Source organism: Hemicordylus capensis, chromosome 2, assembly GCF_027244095.1.
Source record: "Hemicordylus capensis ecotype Gifberg chromosome 2, rHemCap1.1.pri, whole genome shotgun sequence".
In the NCBI taxonomy this organism is placed as follows: domain Eukaryota; kingdom Metazoa; phylum Chordata; class Lepidosauria; order Squamata; family Cordylidae; genus Hemicordylus; species Hemicordylus capensis.
In genome coordinates, this window is record NC_069658.1 from 330,636,296 (window position 1) to 330,655,834 (window position 19,539).

The 19,539-nt window shown below is 45.4% G+C and overlaps 2 protein-coding genes across 2 annotated transcripts in view; both read right to left on the reverse strand.

Moving 5' to 3' along the window:
• DOK3 (docking protein 3) overlaps nucleotides 1–2,732 on the reverse strand; it is an 18,229-nt gene extending 15,497 nt beyond the window's left edge. Inside the window, exon 1 of the mRNA XM_053292690.1 lies at nucleotides 2,676–2,732. Within this exon, the coding sequence (XP_053148665.1) occupies nucleotides 2,676–2,732 (57 nt within the window). The remainder of the gene's footprint in view (nucleotides 1–2,675) is intronic.
• DDX41 (DEAD-box helicase 41) lies at nucleotides 2,363–19,516 on the reverse strand. The gene is made up of 17 exons (XM_053292688.1): nucleotides 19,326–19,516; nucleotides 19,066–19,185; nucleotides 17,861–18,020; nucleotides 17,697–17,771; nucleotides 17,332–17,392; nucleotides 14,413–14,549; nucleotides 12,454–12,526; nucleotides 11,460–11,613; nucleotides 10,862–10,998; nucleotides 9,044–9,206; nucleotides 7,976–8,107; nucleotides 7,271–7,342; nucleotides 6,897–6,993; nucleotides 5,756–5,905; nucleotides 4,659–4,730; nucleotides 4,203–4,313; nucleotides 2,363–3,769 (listed from the first exon to the last, which is right to left on the reverse strand). The coding sequence occupies exons 1-17, from the start codon at nucleotides 19,347–19,349 to the stop codon at nucleotides 3,633–3,635; spliced, it is 1,875 nt and encodes a 624-aa protein (XP_053148663.1). The 5' UTR covers nucleotides 19,350–19,516; the 3' UTR covers nucleotides 2,363–3,632.
• Between the last annotated feature and the right edge of the window lie 23 nt (nucleotides 19,517–19,539).

A 19,539-nucleotide genomic window follows, 5' to 3' on the forward strand; every position in this document is an offset into this window, starting at 1 on the left:
AAGCCAGGGGGTGGGGGCAGAGAGCTGCTGACTGGTTGATCCTTGTCACTGGGTGAGTAGATAGGTAGGTAAAGAACAGCAGTTACAATGTGGGTGGCACAGACAGTTGGAATCAGGTTAGGTATAGTGGGCCCAATCCTTACAGTGTTTCCTGGGTGGCCAAAGAGGGTAGGCAAGCACAAAGGTGGCACCTTCTCTCCACTGCCTGCATTCTCTTTCCCCTGCTAGTACACTGCTGGCGATCATGGTTATCATCATTAGGCCACAAAAGTTCTATAGATAAGCTATGAACTGTTGCAATAACGTGTAATATAGGTTACAGTTAATACTTTGGCTCCCAGGACCCTTTTGGACCCTGGGCTTGGGTACGATGTACTTCCTGCAGTGCACCCCCCTGTCATAGGCCCAGGCTCTCAGCAGATTCTGGGCTTCGTCTCTTCTCAGGTCCCTTCCCTCTTGTGGTGGCTTGTCAAAGCAGTCCCATTTCTTTCACAACTGGAGCTTAGTAGCCGAATAAATGAAGCCAAGTAAGCCACCTCACTCCATAGTATTCCAGATGCACTAGCTGGATGCATACCACAGATCCCCTAGAACAGTCATCGGAGGCCAGACATGTAATTCTGGTAACCAGCAGCAAGTCTCCAGCATTCCCCACTATGAGGGTAATTCTTTTTTAAGAAGTTGACACCAACACAGGGAGGCAGAGGATGCCTTTTCCAGAAGAGGCTACACCTTGTGTTGGAGAACAGCATGCGTGCCATGCACTGGAGAGGAGGGGGTGCAAGCAAACTTGTGCACACACCCACCACCACCACCTGCCATTCCTCCTCTGTAAAAAAAAAAAACCCTAATCAGGCAGTAGGTGCAGAAGGGACACACTTGGCCTCTGGAGCAGGAAGTGATAACGTCTCTCTAGTTACTTGAAACAATGGTTGGCTAGAAGCCCAGGCAAAAACGTATGGACCTTTGGTGACTGCAGGGCAGTGTTTGAATTTTTTATTTTTATTTTTCTGTTCAGAGTACCAATCGTAATGTGAATTAAGGCATATTAACTGGCAAAGGGGAATGCAAGGAAGGCCCAGAGATATCAGCAGCATGATGCTCTGACTTTCCTATCTGTTTCAGTGATCAAAAAGGGGCTTGGGAAGAACTAAGGAAGCTCTCTTCTATCGCCTGCAGCTTCTGTTTCAGATAGGGAGAGGCATGATACCTTTCCAGCACTAACGGGGTTAACTGAGCCACTTCTGCAAAGTCATGTTTGCTGAGTAGCCCATAAGGAACAAGACTGCAGATCAGCAATACAGCCTAAAATATCAGCTACAAACTTTTGCATTCTTTGTTTGCCAGTATAGTAGCCATTTATGACAATTTGCTAAAGACCAAGTCACAGACCGACATGGAAAAGGAGCTTCAGAATCTAATTTCCTAGCATGCACAGGAACTTGACGGAGCATGGGGATAAAAAACACATGAGCTAAGAAGTCTCAGATTCAAATCTCATCTCAGATAAAAGCTCACTAGGTGACTTTGAGCTACACAGAGGAAAACAATACTGGTCTACCTTTCAGGGCTGTCGCAAGGCATACTGCAATTTATTGAAAATGAATAAAAGACTGAATTCATTTAAGTGGAGAAATTAGAACACTTGCAATGAGCAATATACATTCTAAGCATTAATGCCACATTGTGAGCAAGTGACCAATTTCACATTTGCTATATAGCACTTAGCAATAGCAATAGCACTTACATTTATATACCGCTCTATAGCTGGAAGCTCTCTAAGCGGTTTACAATGATTTAGCATATTGCCCCCCAACATTCTGGGTCCTCATTTGACCGACCTCGGAAGGATGGAAGGCTGAGTCAACCTTGAGCCCCTGGTCAGGATCGAACTTGTAACCTTCTGGTTACAGGGCGGCAGTTTTACCACTGCGCCACCAGGGGCTAAAAATATCTGGGTCTAAAGCAGGTGACTGAAAATGAGAACTACTGAACCATTTCTTCTCACCAATCACACCATCTCTGCCCCACACAGATGCCACTGTGAGCTCTGGCCTCACAACCAAACTCTACGCTTGGGGAGACCCCAGAGCAGCTGCATTAGCTGGCATCTGCAGCACTACAGTTGATAGTTGTTTATTTACGATCTTAGATCAAACATTGCAGCACTACATACAGTTGAGCAAAGAGAGAAAAATTGGAGGCAGTTCCGTCAAGTCTCAACAGAGAGGACACAGCAACATGGCCATCTTGATCAAACACGTTCCTTGCTGCTAGTGCCAAACTACAAACATCTCCAGAGTCCTGAAGAGTTTGCATGCAGCAGAAGACACACCAGACAAACTTGCACTCCGAGTCAGGCTTAGTTCATACACTATTTAATTGTGATTTATTATTGAATTTATTTACATTCAGACGACAGTTTTTGGCTACAAATCACATTTGGTCACATGAAAACGTAGGAGGGCGGGAAACACACACAAGGTCCGCACAGCGACTGCAGATTCCAAATTGTCTTGCAGAAGATGTCATCACAAGCATTAGCAAAAGCAAGGCCAGTGCACTCCTGAATACCAAGCGCATCGCAAAAACTACTGAGTCTGCCCACACACAAAAGCAAAGACTTCCCGGGACAGGGCCAGCCCTCCCACGCCACACGGTATGCCGCTATTTACCTTCCCAAATTTGAGATGCTGGACGTATAGGATCCCGTCCTTTACAGGGCACTCCATAGGGCAGGTTCCCAACAAGTAACCCAGGGAGGAACAAGGCAGAGACTGCTGAGATAGTGAGCCGTTGTGGCTGCCACAGGGATGAGTCAGTATGTACGATAGCACTGGCGACTTCCTCTGCCTACTGACTTCCTCTTTGGGGCCTGCGTGCACATAGGGAGTTGCAACAGCCAGAGGAGTCCCAGGAGACAGAGACAGTCCCAGGGGACTTTTGATTCACTGAGTGTCGCAGCTCCCTGCCTGCAGGTGCAGAGGGGCTTGCTAAAGGCATAAAAAACAGACAAATGAGGCCATGCAGAGTGGAACTGATCGGCTCAGCTGCATGGCAGAATGTAAAACCTCTGAAACAGTTGCTGGGACTCAACGATGGAGCAACAGAACCCGACTACCGACTCTGTCTTCATCTCCTCTTAAGGGCCACCTGCTGAGGGGTGCTGTGCTTGCCCAATGCCCACAGGACAATAGTACTGATGCAACGGGCTATTGCAGCATTACTATGCTATTTTCTAGGAAGATAACTGAACAACTTAAGATGACATTAAGGTGCCACACTGCAGTCCATAGATGCTGGCTTTGTGGTGCTGTAGCCAACAACTGCAGGAAAAGCAGCACATGGCATCTTTTTACACAATGTCCAATCCATGGGAGCTTGGGAGGCAAGTCAGTGATCTTGCCCTGCATTTCATCTTGGGGGTAGGATCAGCAAATGCTATAGCAATGAGGAAGCAATAGCCTTCCCACAGAGAGAAAGTCCACTATGAGCCCATTTCCCACTCCAGTGGGCAACAGACTGCCCACAGCAAGCTATGCCAGAAGTGGCATTTTAAGAAGAGTTGTCCTTCCAGAGCAACAAAGTCTTTTTTGTGGTTCAGCTGCGGCTAGACAAGAGGCAGAGAGCATCTAGAAGTCCATGGAGCTGTGTGCCAGATAGTCTTTGCGGCCAATGTTGCTGACTTGCTTGGTCTGCATGGCTTCCAGCTTGGGGCAATCCGTGATACGATGGCCCAAGCCTCCGCAGAAGGCACAGCCCCTCTCTCCTGGAAGAGAAAACACATAGTGTCAGCCAAAGTTCAGATCCTCTGCCTGGAGTACAACTTGGAAAAAGACAGTGGCGAGGGGAGGGAGAGCGAGACTTCTATAACACTTGGATACATCTAGGCAACAAGCACTCTGCTAGCCTATGCCAGGCTCTATGGAACTTGATCAGAACATCTTCACCATTTTTGCAACACATGGAATACCTGGGCCTGGTCTGATTGTCTGCTAGGTGGCCCTTTGCTCTTTTCCTTCTCAAGGCTACCAACCATATAAGGCTTTTTATTGACTTTTTATGGATTATGGCCAGAACCTTTTTCAGGCGGCCTTTGACTGCTCCAGCCTTGGCTGTTTCTTCAGTGAAGCTTCCCCAGGATTTTCTGTAGCGACAGACAAGACAGTGGCTTTTGGTCACACTTCTAATGGGACACTTACCTCCAATATCCAACATGGATTCATCTCCACAATGCAGCACTTGCAGTACAGGCGGCACCTTCTGCTTGGCCTCCAGCAGCAGCGCCTTCAAATCCATGAGCACCGATTCATCTGGGGATTGAGAAGCCAATCAGAATGGGGAAAGGCTGGCTTCTCAGCCAGAGCACCACACAGCTCAGTTACAGGGAGTAGGAGGCTGCCAGCGCAGTAGCCCTCTCCACTAGGAAGGTGCTCGCAATAGACTCAAGTCAGGTAGTAATGATATCCTGGCTCCCTGAAGTATACTATTTCCAGTAGTGACTCATACAGAAGCATGGCTCCGGCTGAATCCTCAGCACCTGCTGCCCAAGGCCCCCATGGTACTAGGCATCAACGCTGCAAGTATGTACCACCCTTTCCATATCCCTGGCCCCCTCCACAGCCCAACTGCTACTGCAGCCACCCTCAGTTCCTCACCACAGGCTTTGTTGATGAAGGTGGTGGCAATGCCAGTATTTCCTGAGCGGCCTGTACGACCAATTCGATGAACTGAAGGAGAAAAACACCACAAACAAGTCAGGCAACAAGATCAACAGAGAAAGCAGCTGTTCCCTATTAATTGACTGATTGATTAATTATTTGATTGATTGATTGATTTCTATACCACCCTTCCAAAAATGGCTCTATCCTGTTTGGGCAGCAATCCCAATTTCACCACACCCTTTCAGGATTAACGCATGGCATAGACACAACTGTTGTGTAACAGCCAGCCAAATCTTACGGATCTGGAGTGATGGTGGGGCTTCGGGGGAGGACTAGTCCTCACTCAGAGCAACTGTTGGCAGGCTAGACCTTTCCTAAAAAGGGGGAAAGCTTGGGCAATTCAAAACAGAAGGAACAATCCAGAGGAGTGGGTGGGAGTTAAGACACACAGCCACCTACTGGAGAAGAGAAAGCTTTGTTCTGTTGGTTAGTCTGTCCCAGGAGGGCCCTGAGGAAGCAGCAGGCTTAGAGCTGCTGGGGATATAGGAAGGCCTCTAAGTAGTAAATTAGGTCCAAGTCAGCTGGACACACGAGGAAAGTTATTTTTCTTTACTGAATGCTTGGAATCTGCATTGCCAGGTTACTGAAAAGTCATAAAATATATTTTATGAAAAGACAATTGTTCTTATTGTATACTTTTTTCCTTTTAACCTAATAATAAGTGTTGCTGAAGGGTGCTACTCTTCATTTTGGGTCTGCCTTAGTCAAATACCTTTGAAGGCTTAGGACTGCTCAGCCTTTTTGAGAGAGTTTTGCTGCATTAACCTTCCCTAGGAATCTTATGTGGAAAGAGTGGTCTATCCCACATTAAAATAAAGTAGATGGTAGCAGCCTACTGTAAATTCTTTACCAAGATTCAACCCCAGTGAACTCCCCGCACCTCCTCCTCTGGCTCTGGTAAGAGTCATGACAGGAGCAAAGCCTTCTCTACCCACAAGAGAGTTCTGGATATGTCTGAGCACATGTAAGGATCCTAGGAGATGCAGCTTTGAAGCTGAAGCCCACCAGGGAAGTTTGCTTCTCTTCCATACCGTAGTTTTCTATCTCCTCAGGCATGTCATAGTTGATGACATGCTGGATCGCTGGGAAGTCCAAGCCTTTGGAGGCAACATCAGTGGCAACAAGAACATCCTTCTTGCCATCCCGGAAGGCTTCAATGGCCTTAGTCCTCTCTTCTTGGTCTGGAGAACAAAACAGAGCATTTGTAACAGCCAGCTCTCTCTCTCACTCATACAAGCCAAACAAATAATACAAGCATTTCCATTCAAACACCCTGCAAGAATTATTTACAGCGCCAGGACAAAGGACCATTGTCCCCATAGATCACATATGAAGTGCCAGAGTGAACAGCTCCACTGGTCTCCCTTGTTTCCAGTGCCAATATTTGCAAGAAAGAGGATAAACTTGTGAAGCTGGCTGAAGTGTGATATTATGCTCCCGGACAATCATCTCCTTAGCAGATTAAAAAACCAAAAGCAGGATGGGTTTAATCCCAATTTAGAAACATTAGCTATGTTTCTAGACCAGGAGTAGAGGGCCTGGAGTATAGGGCCAAACTCCCCACCTCCATTCTCTGCATATTCATTGAAAGTGGCACTAGTAAAAGCACTGACTTCCTAGCTCTGAAGCCAATGTACTCATCTGCATGGAGTGTGATGTGGTATCACAGGTCATATTGAGGACCCCTAAAGGTCCAAAAGGGGCCCCTGGGCCTTCCATTTAACCCCCTCCCGTTCTAGACTTTCTTCCAATCTTCGGCATCCCAGCGGATGTGTATTCCATTACCTAATCCAAGGGCTCCCAACTTGTGGTACTCAAGCTGTTGCTGAACTACAACTATCACCATCCCCAGCTACAATACAACTGAAATAGTTCAGCAACAGCTGGAGAACCAGAGGTTGGGAAGCCCTGGCCCAACAGAATGGCTGGTCTCTTGGTCAGGTTAGAAGAGGGCATCAATGGTAGTGATTAGCTCCATAGATTAACGAAAGGGGAAGGAGGAAGACAAAGTCTAACTATGGTAAACCACTAAAAGTCTAACAATGTAAGCTCAGCCACAGACCCATTTCTTTCTGCTGCTTTTGCAGATCACTACAATTGGCCACATTCTTGTGGCCTAGATGTGCTCTCCTTGGATAAAAGGAGCACATTCAAATAAAGACTCTTACTGACCCTTGCCACCATGTATGGCCACGGCCTCCACACCCTTGAGGAGTAAGTATTCATGGATTGCATCTACGTCAGCTTTCTTCTCAGCAAAAATAAGAACCTACCAAAGAAAAGGAACCAATATATAACCAGTGTCTAAAGAGGTCATGTTTCAGTTCTACAGTATAAGCAGGGTCCCCCCTCCCTGATGCTGGAGCCAGGATCCAGTACAAAATGCTGAAGCAGGCACTTTCTCCAGAAGCTTCTGCTTTAGAAGAAAAACCAGGCAGCCCAGGCTTTGACACACTCCCTTTCTTGAAAGGAGCACAAAAGACAAGACAAGACAAACAGAATAACAGGACTTTGGAACGGCAACTATAGGCTGGGTTGGGACTCACAGGTGGTGGGGTCTTCTGTAGACATTCAAGCAAATAGACCATCTTGGCTTCCTCCTTCACGTACTCTACTTCCTAGGTACAACCAGAGAGAGATGGTGAGAATGACATAGTGGTGCTGCTTTTGGGATAAAAGCTAGGGTGGACCACAGCAGAAGACAGCATAGGCTCTCTTATTGCTAACTGAACAAAAAGGCACCTTTAAAAAGTGGTGATTCTTTTTATTTAGCAGGGGGGAGAGCAACTGGCCTTATCCATCCCCAGCATGGCATCCCTCCAGTGGCTGTTTGTGTCTATCTTATGTTTCTTTTTAAGATTGTGAGCCCTTTGGGGAGAGCGAGTCATTTTATGTATTTATGTAAACTGCTTTGGGAACTTTTGTTGAAAAGCAGTATATATGTCATATTTGCAACTGATCAGAGTTCAGAAGAGCCAGAGTAGCCAAGTGCTGGTTTAGATATGGGAGATTTCATTGCAAAGCAGCCATGATGCTCAGTGTTGGGTCAACTTCAAGGTTGCTATATGAATTAATTAAGTATGAGTTTTAATACATAACTCTGAAAAGCTATATATATATATATATATATATATATATATATATATATATATATATATATAATCAATCACACCTTTTGAGCCACTTATACAAAGGTAAAGCAGCACAGTCATGACCATGCCAAAGCAGCGCTCTTTGAGCTGGTGACATACCTGTATGACGTCCAAACTTGCAGCTCCTGCTCGTCCTACATTGATGGTGATAGGCTTCACCAGAGCACTCTTGGCAAAGTTCTGGATCTTCTTGGGCATGGTGGCACTGAAGAGAAGAGTCTGTCTCTGGCCCTAAGGAAAATAAGGCCCAGAGAAGGAGGTGCATAATTAGGGATATCCATTTTACCTTGTATACTGCCACAACCACAAGAAGTCTGCGAGCACACAGTTACTGGGAGTACTGAAAAGTAGGGCGATGAAATAACTTATAAGACAGACTTCGCATCTGAGCACGGCTGTGTTCACATTATACGTTATTTTTATACACAGCCATTTGACTGCAGAGGCATACACCATCTCCACTCAGTACTTAATTTCTAAACAGGAAAAATGTGTCTGGCCTCAAACTTGCTGTAACAAAATAAATACACTAATAACTAGGAAGCATTCCCCCCAGTCCCAGATGTGAGGCCATTTGTAGTTAGTGATGAGGGCAAGTCTAAGGCATTCTCTCTCTCTCTCTCTTTAAAAAAAATTATAACTCCTTCACATGTTCTAGGGTGGATCGTTCACTCTGAAAGCAAGCTCCAGCACAAGGCTCTGATGAGTCCCAGGTCAAATTGGGGACAAGGATGGGGTCATAGCTCAGTGGTAAAGCACATGATTGGCATGTAGATGGTCCTAAGTTCAATTCCAGCCATCTACAGGCAGGGCTGGAAAAAACACTGTGTTTGAAAGCCCAGATGGTTGATGTCAGTCGGTGTAAACAATCTTGACATAGATGGACCAATGGTATGATTAGTAAGAAGCAGCTTAATATTTTCAAATTAAGTTTTGTTCCCAGAGCCAGTCTGCATATTGCCACCTAGACAGAGAAAATGTTCTCTTGCCAGAAACAACAGAGTCTGAAGCATGGATCAACGTCAAGCAAGCCAGAGGAGGGTGGCTTGCTGAGAGAGGGAGAGAGCACACAGCAACCATGCTTCTGGCACCAGAGAAGAAGATGATCACATAAATGCCAAATATGTTGGGATAAAGTCTGGAGAACAGACTGCCCTTCCCAGGTACCTTGAAATAGGAAAAAATGGTGCGGATGTCTCCCTCAAAGCCCATGTCAATCATCCTGTCAGCTTCATCCAGTGCCAGGTAGCGGCAGACATCCAGGCTGACCATCTTCTTTTGCAAGAGATCCATCAGTCGTCCTGGGGTTGCCACCATCATGTGCACACCGCTGTGGGAAAAGGGAGGAGTCGTCAGAGTCAGAGTGACACATGTCATCCCAGGATACATTCTTTCCCCATTTGCTGCAAGACTCACTCAGTCTCCAGAATGCGTTTCTATGATCCGAGGCAAGCAGGGCTCAGTACTCCTGTTAGTTATTCAGGAAGACATTGCCTCACTTCTGTTCACACAGGTTCCAACCTGCCCCCTGCCCCAGAAATACATCTCCCCCACCAAATTGAGCAAAATTATGCAAGGATATCCCAGTTCTAGAGTCCTCCTCTGCATAGCTTTAAAGAGAGGAAATAGATCCACCAAAAAGATAAGCTTTTAAGTGGACCTATTTCTAATAGGTCCTTAAGTGGACCTATTTCTTGCTTGCCCCTGCTAACTGGGCAAAGAGGCACCTTTTATCGTGGTTATTCTCTTTATTTAGCAGGGGGAGAGTAACTGGCCCTATCAACCCCCAGCACAGTACTTCCAGTGACTGCTGCTGGTGTCTGTGTTTTGTTTTAGAATGTGAACCCTTTGGGGACAGGGATCCATCTTATTTATTTATTTATTTCTCTGTGTAAACCGCCCTGAGCCATTTCTGGAAGGGCGGTATAGAAATAATAATAATAATAATAATAATAATAATAATTATTATTATTATTATTATTATTATTATTATTACAATCACCATCAGCCAATTACAAAAAGCAGCTTTACTGGGAACAGCCTATATTCTGCGATGATATCTATAACAACAGCAACAACATTGACAATAAAATTCAGCCATCCTAGGTCCTTGGGAAGGACTCGATGTCTGGATAAAACAAACCAGTCAATAACACCTGTCTGACTGTGTAAATAAATAAATAAATAATAAAAAGAGTGGGCCCAATGCCGGTAACATCTGCAAGAACTAGCACTTCTAATTTATTTATTTTAAGATCTGCATTCCACCTTTCAGTAATGAGACAACCCAAGGCAGCTTACAACAATCAAACAGTCATAAAACAACAAAAGTCGCCAGTGTAACTATTAACATAAAACTACTGCACAGACACATAATTAATGGACCTCACGAATAAAAAGGTTTTCAATTCCCACTAAAAAAACAGAAAAAAAAAAGAAGCCAGCCTGATCTCCAGGGGAGCCTCTGCCCTTGTTAGTTGCAGACGATCTGCTCTGATAGATCAGAAAGCGATCTCTTTAAGGATCTCTTCTCTCTCTTTAAAAGCAACTCTTATCTTGCTCCCTCACTTTTAAATTCTTCTCTCCACAAGAACAACACAGAACAGTCTTCACGGCAGAATGAAATACTCAAGTGAATGTGACCCATGTTTCAAACTCACTGCTTTACCAGAGGCAATGGTCCAGAGAAACTCAGATGTGTGCCTGTTGACACATTCAGTAGGACTGTTAGATCATACGCTTTTTAAAAGGAGATATTCTGGAGTTGTTGTGCCTAACGTTAAGAGTCATCCACTATGTATTATGGAGCTACAAGATCCTGAAAGAAGCAACAACAGCTATGACTTGAATAAAGAAGAGGTGACTAGCAAGGGTAGGGAGCTGAACCCAGCCCTGCTTTCTTAATACCCATGGAAAAGAAAAGCAGCAGCTGCAACTCCAACCCTATTTTAGATATTCATCCGTGACCCTAAATGCTGGCCTTACTGCTTGATGGTCTCCATCTGCTCCTTGACAGACATGCCTCCAATGCAAAGGGCACAACGCAGGGCAGGCATTCCATCCTCATGTAGCAGGCGGCAGTAGTATTCAAGGATCCCATGAGTCTGGCGAGCCAATTCTCTCTGCAGAAACAAGGAGCCTATTAGCAAGCCACTTTGTCATACGAGCATAGGAAGCTGCCATATACCAGCTCAGACCATTGGTCCATCAAGCTCAGTACTGTCTACTACACTGACTGGCAGCAGCATCTCCAAGGTTGCAGGCAGAAGTCTCTCTCAGCCCTATCTTGGAGAAGCTAGGGAGGGAACTTGATGCTCTTCCCAGAGCAGCCCCATCCCCTGAGGGGAATACCTAACAGTGCTCACATGTGTCTCCGATTCAAATGCAAACCAGGGCAGACCCTGCTTAGCTAAGGGGACAATTCTTGCTTGCTACCAGAACACCAGCTCTCCTCCCATGCCACTAGGTGTGTACTACTTCCCCCTGCTCCCTTGTGGCTGATTTGGGCCACAACCCTTCCCCCAATATCCAAGCATGTGTACAAGGTTAGTAGAGCACAGCCTAGATAGGCTGGGCAACTTACTGAGGGGCAGATGATAAGCCCATATGGCCCTTCTCTCTTGGAAAATGGCAGCCTCTTCTCCTGCTCCAGGCAGAACATGATAACAGGGAGGGTGAACACCAGGGTCTTGCCAGAGCCAGTGAATGCAATGCCAATCATGTCTCTGCCAGAGAGTCTTGGGGGAAGAGAGAAGAGTAACTGAGTGCATCTGCTTGGCTTAAGCTGAAAGGGGTTAGGCTACAATAGGAAGGGGATATTGTGTATGAGGAAGCAGAGTCTTGTATTACTGCCAGGTACAAACTTACTGCCAGTCTTTTATTTGAATACCTAAAAGAAGAATCAAATCCGAGAACTTTGGAATGATAAGACCCAGAAAACCTGGGCTTTACTTTGAGATAAAAGTGTATTTCTAGCCTTCGTTACAAAGAAGAGCCTGGAAAGGTATGAGCAGCGTAGAAATTAGAGGATCTGGATACGTTTTCCAGGAGTCTCAATGTGGGGCCTTTGCACTCAGCAAGGGGCCAAGACCTCCTGCATGGCCCTTGATGCCTGCTTGTCTCCTTTTACCCACATCTTGCACTCCTCAGCGATAACAAATAATTCCAATGGAGCAAAAATATGCAACCAATTTGTATAAATGGTGTAAACTGTGCAAAATCAGTTTAATTTCTCCAAGTTACTACTACTGTATTGGCAAATATCAGAGGAGTAGCTGGGTTATCATGTTGCAACAGAAATAGCAAAGTGTCCTGTGGGACGTTAAGTCTAACAAATGTACTGTAGCATAAGCTTTTGTGAGCCAGAGCCCACCTCATGAGTGTCTGACAAAGCGGACTGTGTAACCCATGAATGCTTATGCCACAATACAGTTGGTCGTCTTTTAAAGTACCATAGGGCTCTTCACCATGGCTGCGAATAGTGGTGGGGATTCGTACACATTCCAGATTCCTGTCATAGAGCATGGTACTGGTCAAGTACTATCAGAGGCGGGTTGGAGATCTATTAGAGCACTCACATGGTGGGAATGCCCTGGATCTGGATGGGAGTTGGTTGCTGGATCCCCTTCTTCTTCAGGCCTCTCAGGATTGCTGTGAAAAAGTTGGGGTCACTAAGTTAGGAATGGAACATATGTACAGCCTAAGTTGCAGAAGTTACATATAATCTGTTTTTCATCCAGGCACCCAACATGTCTTCCTAAGGGCAAAAGTGCTACCACTGGTTGACCTTTGTTTTATGTCTGACCCATATTCTACAGCAGACTATGTCACTGCATCAATTTCACAGACAAGGTCTTATAAGTATACAGCCAAATCTTTGGTTAGCAGGAACAGTTTTAGTTGGTAGAAGCTCCCAGAATTCCATGCTACATTTTCTGCCAAGAGCGTAGGAAGATTTCTTTAAATTTCTGACTCAATTATTGCCTCTTACTATGCAACTTCTGCACATGCTATAAAGCCTATTTTATCAGCTGGGGGAAATATCAGAAGAAAAAAGTGTGTGTGTGTGTATACACACATGTGTACACTCTCACACACGTGTATACACATGCGCATGCGCATGCACACGCACACACACACAGCTCAGGGTGGCTCGCAACAGTCCTTTGAATGCACAACATTTCCTTGAATGCACTCCTGTTTCATTGTTAATAAACCTGCTTTTTGTGGTTTGTTAATTTAACTGATTTGAACTGGAGGAATTTATTTTTATTTTATACGTCACCCCTCTAGTACACCACTGCTCAGAGTGGCTCACAATCGATTCTGACACATCCCATCTTGCTCCACATTAATGCCTTGGCCTGGTCAGCCAAGTTGCTGCAAAAAGGAGTGTGATAACCCTCCAGGGAAGGTGGGTGAGAAGATGCTGGAAGAGCTGTTACTCTGGTTAGATCTCTCCTCCATAATATGTAAGAGTCCTACTGCTCTTGAACTCAGTAGGTGGTGGCAGTAATAGATTCTTTGGGTATTTTAGGGTGGATCTGCTCCCAGTGGTATAGCTCTGCACTTTAAAAACCCAGCACGGCTGGCCTAAAAGGCAAGACAGAGCTGCAAGATGGCAACAAGGAGAACGGGTGGGCAAGGAAGGCAGGGCTGGCTCAGCCTCCTGGCACCCAGAAAGGCATCAGGGCGTGGGGCTAGTCCAGCTCCCTCACCCATCTGTGAGCACATGCCACTTTTCTCCATCTCACAACCCTGCCTTAGATTCTAGGCATGTGCTTAAAAACCTTCAGGCAGTGTGCCTAAAGCAGGGCCACAAGAAAGAGAAAAGCAGCATGAGTGGGGAAGGGGAGGTGAGGCTGGCTCAGCACCGGTCCTCAAGTCTCCAGTGGTTTGCAGCCAGTTCACTAGAGGGATGGATGACTTCGCTCTCTCATGAGAAACATCATCCAGTAAACTGACCACAAGCCAGGAGAGGCTGAGGAAGGGAGGCATGAAGGACATGCTGGCGTGAGGGAGGGATGGCAGCGGACTGGCTCCTCCCCCTGATGCCAGCGCATCTTTCACATACCGAGCCTCAGCCTCTCCTGGTTCGCAAGAGAGAAAGCAAGCCATCCTTCTAGCAAACTGGCTGCAAGGTTGAGGCAGGTCCAACAAAGGAGGCATACAGCTCCCACCCAATACTGGTGTTGGCATGAGGGGACATGGCCACCAGCATCTGGGCATCACCTTGGGCTATCCTAGAGCTAGAACTGGCACTGAATGGCAGGGAAAAAAAATCAGTCCCCTGCTTGCAAGAATTATAAAGGGGTAAGTGGCATAATACATGCATTCACCATTCATGCTTTATGTAACCACTGAATTGCATATTCTGGTATGTGTATCCACATGCAAAATGTTATTTGGGAAGCAGCCCATAGAACATGCTATCTGGGCAGAGAGAACAGCCGAATAGCTTGGAAGCTTTAGTTTCAAACTCAAAGTATGACCGATCCCTTGGACTCCCTCACGTGAAAGCAACGATGGTCATCTACCTGGTGGGAACTTCATCTCTTTAAAACTTTTGATGGGCAGTGGGATGCGTTCCCCCTCCACCAAGATGTGGTATTTCTTGCGTACACGGTCATGCCGTGCCTCTGACATAGCCAAGATGTACCGTGGAGGCTTCCAGCTGATGAAAGAATACAGAAAAATATCAGCAAGGAACAAAGATACCAGGCTGACTAGCTCACCCTGAAATAGGATGGCAGGGTGTGGAGGAACAGCTTTCTATTCCTCCTAACCTTTTAACCGCTGCCACCAAGTGGACATTTGGTATGGCTAGGTCTACTACAACAGATAAAACCTTCACTTTTATCAAAAATTACCAAAAAAACCCAAACCCAAATACCCACAATGGGGTGGAAAGGCTTATAGGCATGGAGTGGAGACAAATCAACAAGCCTCTAATTTTTATATAACCAGAAAGTTTACTTTTAGGGAGAAGGCTAACTCACTGTGAAGGCTCCTTCTTGCTGCAGGGTCCTAGGGGGTCTCACATGTGGGTTATGCGATCCCAAGTGACTCCAAGGCAGGACTAAGTTAATTAGTGTAGCTTTTAAAGCTGGGAGGAGTAAACCCTCCTCAGTTCTTTTTAGTCCTGCAAGGCTCCAGGCAACTTTCTCCAGCAGATGCATGACTTGACTTTTCAGTCCTTCCTCTCTCAACCTTCTCAAAACTCTCTCAATATATACACTTTCTCTGACCCAACAGTTGTTTTTAGCCATCAAATTAGAATAAACAAAATTTGACTCCATTTAAAAAAAACTTTCCCCTCCAAAAATCAAACTGTCAGCTACAGAAAACCAAGTTTGAACTTTTGGCCTTGCCAGCCTTCTCCATGCACAGGGATTTACAACCACGGAATCTTATTTACAATAATGCAGTTTTGGGAATGTAATACAATGTATTAGTCATTCATTCATAATACCAAGGGCTATTTACAAAAAAAAGTTTGGGAATATTAACAACAATACAGGGGCTTATTTACAGAAACCCAAGAGGTCTAAGCCTCGTTCCTCCACACAAGGTATGGAATATAGTCATAGCTGGGTCTAAGCAGTATACTTCCTCAGTAGGATTCCCCTGAGAGAGATCCTAATAACAGCAATGCAACTGAATCAGCTTCCTGCAGAGAAGGAAGCTTGCATGTATGTTAACATATCCCTAGCTCCAATCTGAATCCATATTCCTATTTAGCAGTTAAAAAATAATTAAGACTGCTCTCCATACTCTTGGAGGTTTTTTTTACATTAAAGCAAATGTCGGCTTTACTTAAGGCTAGAGAATGCATAAAGACATAACCATTTTCATGCAATTGTTGCTTCAAGATCAGAGGCTTCAAGCAATATTAAAAACACACTTCTTTTAAAATGAGATTATTTTAAGAGAATGCTTATTTTACTTTTTGGTACAAGTGCAGATGCTTATTGCTCCTTCTTTCAGAAAAACATTTCGTATCCCACTCCTAATATGCCAATATGTTTCCAGGTGAAATACAAAGTGGTGGTTATTACCTATAAAGCCCTTAACGGCTTAGGTCCAGGCTATTTAAGAGAGCACCCCCTTTGTCATGAACCCCGCCGCCTGTTATCTTCTGGAGAGGTCCACTTACGGTTGCCACCAGCTAGTTTGGTGGCGACTCAGGACCGGGCTTTCTCTGTGGCTGCCCGGGGTCCCTGATGAAATAATGTGCTCCCTGCTGAAATAAGAGCATCTCCTTCTCTGTTTGTTTTAAGGAAGACCCTCAAGACTCTCCTGTTCTCGCAAGCCTTTAATTAGAATTTTAATAATTTGTTTTAATAACTGTTTTATGTTTTTATTGTGTCTTGTGTATCTAATCTGTGTTATTAAAATTTTGTATACTGCTTAGAGATGTACATATCAGGTGGTATATGATAAAATAAATAAATATTAATATAGTTTGTATCATAATGACTTTCCTTGATCCATATCTTAGAATTAAGATTACTGCTGAAAGGTCTGAAATATAATTCATTACCATTTATCTTTAGTTCTCCCTGAGAATACTGTTTTTCTACTAAACCAATACAGGTGGCCCTCATTCGCAGGGGTTCCATTCCTGCCAGTTTTTGCAGATAACGAAACAGTGGTTATCAAACCTGGGAATAACGAGACCTTGAGTCTATGGGGATGGGGTGGATGTTCCTTGTGCTAAAAAAAAAAAAAAGGAGGGAGGGGGCAGAAATAAGGGTAGAAAAACATAGTACTTTGTTCCCCAGGTCTCCAGGAATGCCCCCCAAATCCTATTTTAAAAAAATCTTTTGTTTTTAAAACAAAAAAAGAGCTACAAACTGGCTCTGCACTTCAAAATTGCAGCTGGAAATTTTTTTTCATTTATTTACCATATTTCTATACCACCCAAAACTTGCATCTCTGGAAATGACACTGGAAGTCATTTCTGGCCACTCAGGCTGCAGATAAGCAAAAATCGCCTATATTTCATATTGCGGATAAAGAATCTGGGTTTCCAAGACCCATCCATGCATACATGAAACCATGGATAACGAGGGTCTCCTGTACTAGCAGATTATAAGCACAATCATCTGGTGAAGCAAACTAGGTTTCAAATTTTTGTAAGCAACATGTCTCAGAATATTTGTTAGAGACACTCCTTTGAGCTTGTCTAATTCTCATTTCTCTCCATCCAAGTGAGCACCATGGGCAGTGCAGTCCACATTATACACTTTAAGTTAGCCCTGATCATCATCTCTAGTCTGGCAGGCTGAAGAAAATAGTACATCAGCACCAATGACTCAAGGACAGAGTCTAAGGACTCACAGCATACAGGCCAATCTACACCCCACTGTCTTTTCTTTGGAATCTTAACAAGAACAAGCATTTCTGACATATGCTTTCAGAATTTAAATTTTCACTAAGTGTGCAAGACCTACCTCGTTTTAATGGGATCGTCATAGGTGATACCCTTAGCCATTTCTTTAACTGACATCAGAGCTGCGCAAAGAAAGACAACAGAATAAGTGAGCCCTTTCCGAGGCCAAGGAACATGTGGGCTCAGAGGCAGCCCGAGCAAAAGAGATGCCAGGGCAAGGGATGTATAGGGGATTGTTCCCCCATGGGAATCATTGGTCATATCTGTGATAGCAAGAAGAGCTGGGAAGCACTAGGATCTATCACATGGCTTGAATTTAAAAATGATTAAATATTGGTTCCCAATGTAACACTTTTGCCCCTTGCCCCTCAACTTCTGTCAAATGCCAATTAGCCCTAAAAACTCTTTGGAGACTACTTCACTTACCTCGCCCCTCTGCCACACTCTCTAGGATCTTCTCCTCTTCCTTCAGCTGCTTCTCTTTAGCCGACTCTTTACGTGCTGGGGAGAATAACCAAACAGTTAACTATGCCTCTTGATCTCAGAACCGTCTCCTTACCCATAGATAAATCCTACTGTGCCATCTCTACCTTCTGCTTTCTCCTTGAGATGCTGGTGCTGATCCAGGAGGCTGATGTTGGACTGTGGACCCAGAGGAATGTCATCTTCATCACCATGATACTCGCTCCCACTATCCCTTTGTTCCTCTTCCAACACTCCCTTACGGTGCTTCTGCAGCAACTTTTGCCGCTGAACATGTGCAAAGAACACAAAAAGCAGAGACAGGAGTTTAGAATAACTTTCTGGAGCTGAAACATAACTGACAGCCTCTCCATAGAGGAGAGAAGATCTGGTCTTGTGGTAGCAAACATGACTTGTCCCCTTAGCTAAGCAGGGCCTGCCCTGGTTGCATATGAAAAGGAGACTGATGTGTGAGCACTGTAAGATATTCTCCTCAGGGAATGGAGCTGCTCTGGGAAGAGCATCAGAAGGTTCCAAGTTTCCTCCCTGCCATCTCCAAGATAGGGCTGAGAGAGATTCTTGCCTGCAACCTTGGAGAAACCGCTGCCAGTCTGTGAAAACAACACTGAGCTAGATAGACCGATGGTCTGACTCAGTATATGGCAGCTTCCTATGTTCCTATGTAGAGAGGAACCTTTCTCATCTCCTGCCCTCCTCAAGACTGTCCTTTGCTCAGCAAAGTCTGTCCTGAATTACCCTAACTCCTATGCATTTAGCCACTTGTCTCTACTCTAAATATTCATTTTAATTTCCATACCAATGTAAATCCCTGACCTCCTTTCACCTCTTGTCAGTTTAATTTAGATTCAAAGCTCTCTGGTAGGCCAGTGCAGCAGGTCCAGAGGCCAGGACTAAATTTTGACCAGGGGAGCCAAGCCAACCCCACCTAGGAGACCTATTTCTATCAGTATGAAAGATCAATAATAATAAAGTATGATGCACTTCTAAGCACGTGCGGACTACCTTGCCCTCCACCAGGAGTAACCACAGCCTGAGCGAGTCCGAGCTTTGAAGGGAGTGTCTACGGATAGGCCTGCTTCATTACCGCTCAGCTCTTGGAGATTAAGTACTAGCAAGGCGCAGACCGAAAATCGGGGGCAGCAAAACGGCAAACAGAAGACCCCATGCTGCAATACTACGCACACTTCATCGAGCGTCAAACCACCACTTCTAGCGGACAGACTTCCGAACAAACATGCACAGAATCAGGCTGCGGTGGGGGGAGGAGCGAGCTCTCCCTCCCCCACATATTTCAACCTTTTTTCTTTTCTACCTTCTGCTGTTTGCGCTGCTTGACGGACACGTAGGGCTCATAGTCGTCCTCGTCGTCGTTCTCCTCCTCCTCCTCCTCGCCAGACAGGCCTGATGCCTCCGAGTCCACCTCCTGGTGCCTCTAAAAGGGATCAAGAGACCCGAGTTAGTAGCCATGCCGGGGAGATCCTCCCTCCCCGCCGGGGGAGCAGAGGAGTGGGGGGATCCCTGTCGCTGGAGTATCTGGGGAGAAAGACACTGGTCGTACTGGTTCAGACATACCTTCCTGCTGCTTCCGGCCTCCATGTTTTCCACACCGAAGACGGCCTCCGTCGTGCTCTGCGTAACAGAACGCACGTAGCCAATGAGAAAGAGCTGGAAGGTCTGGGGCGGAGAAGCGCGACGCAAAAAATGCCTCGGTCGCTTAGCAGCCGTAACCACGCCCACACGCCGGCGCCGGCGCACTTTGGGGGACTTTATCAGACGAGAAGCGCCA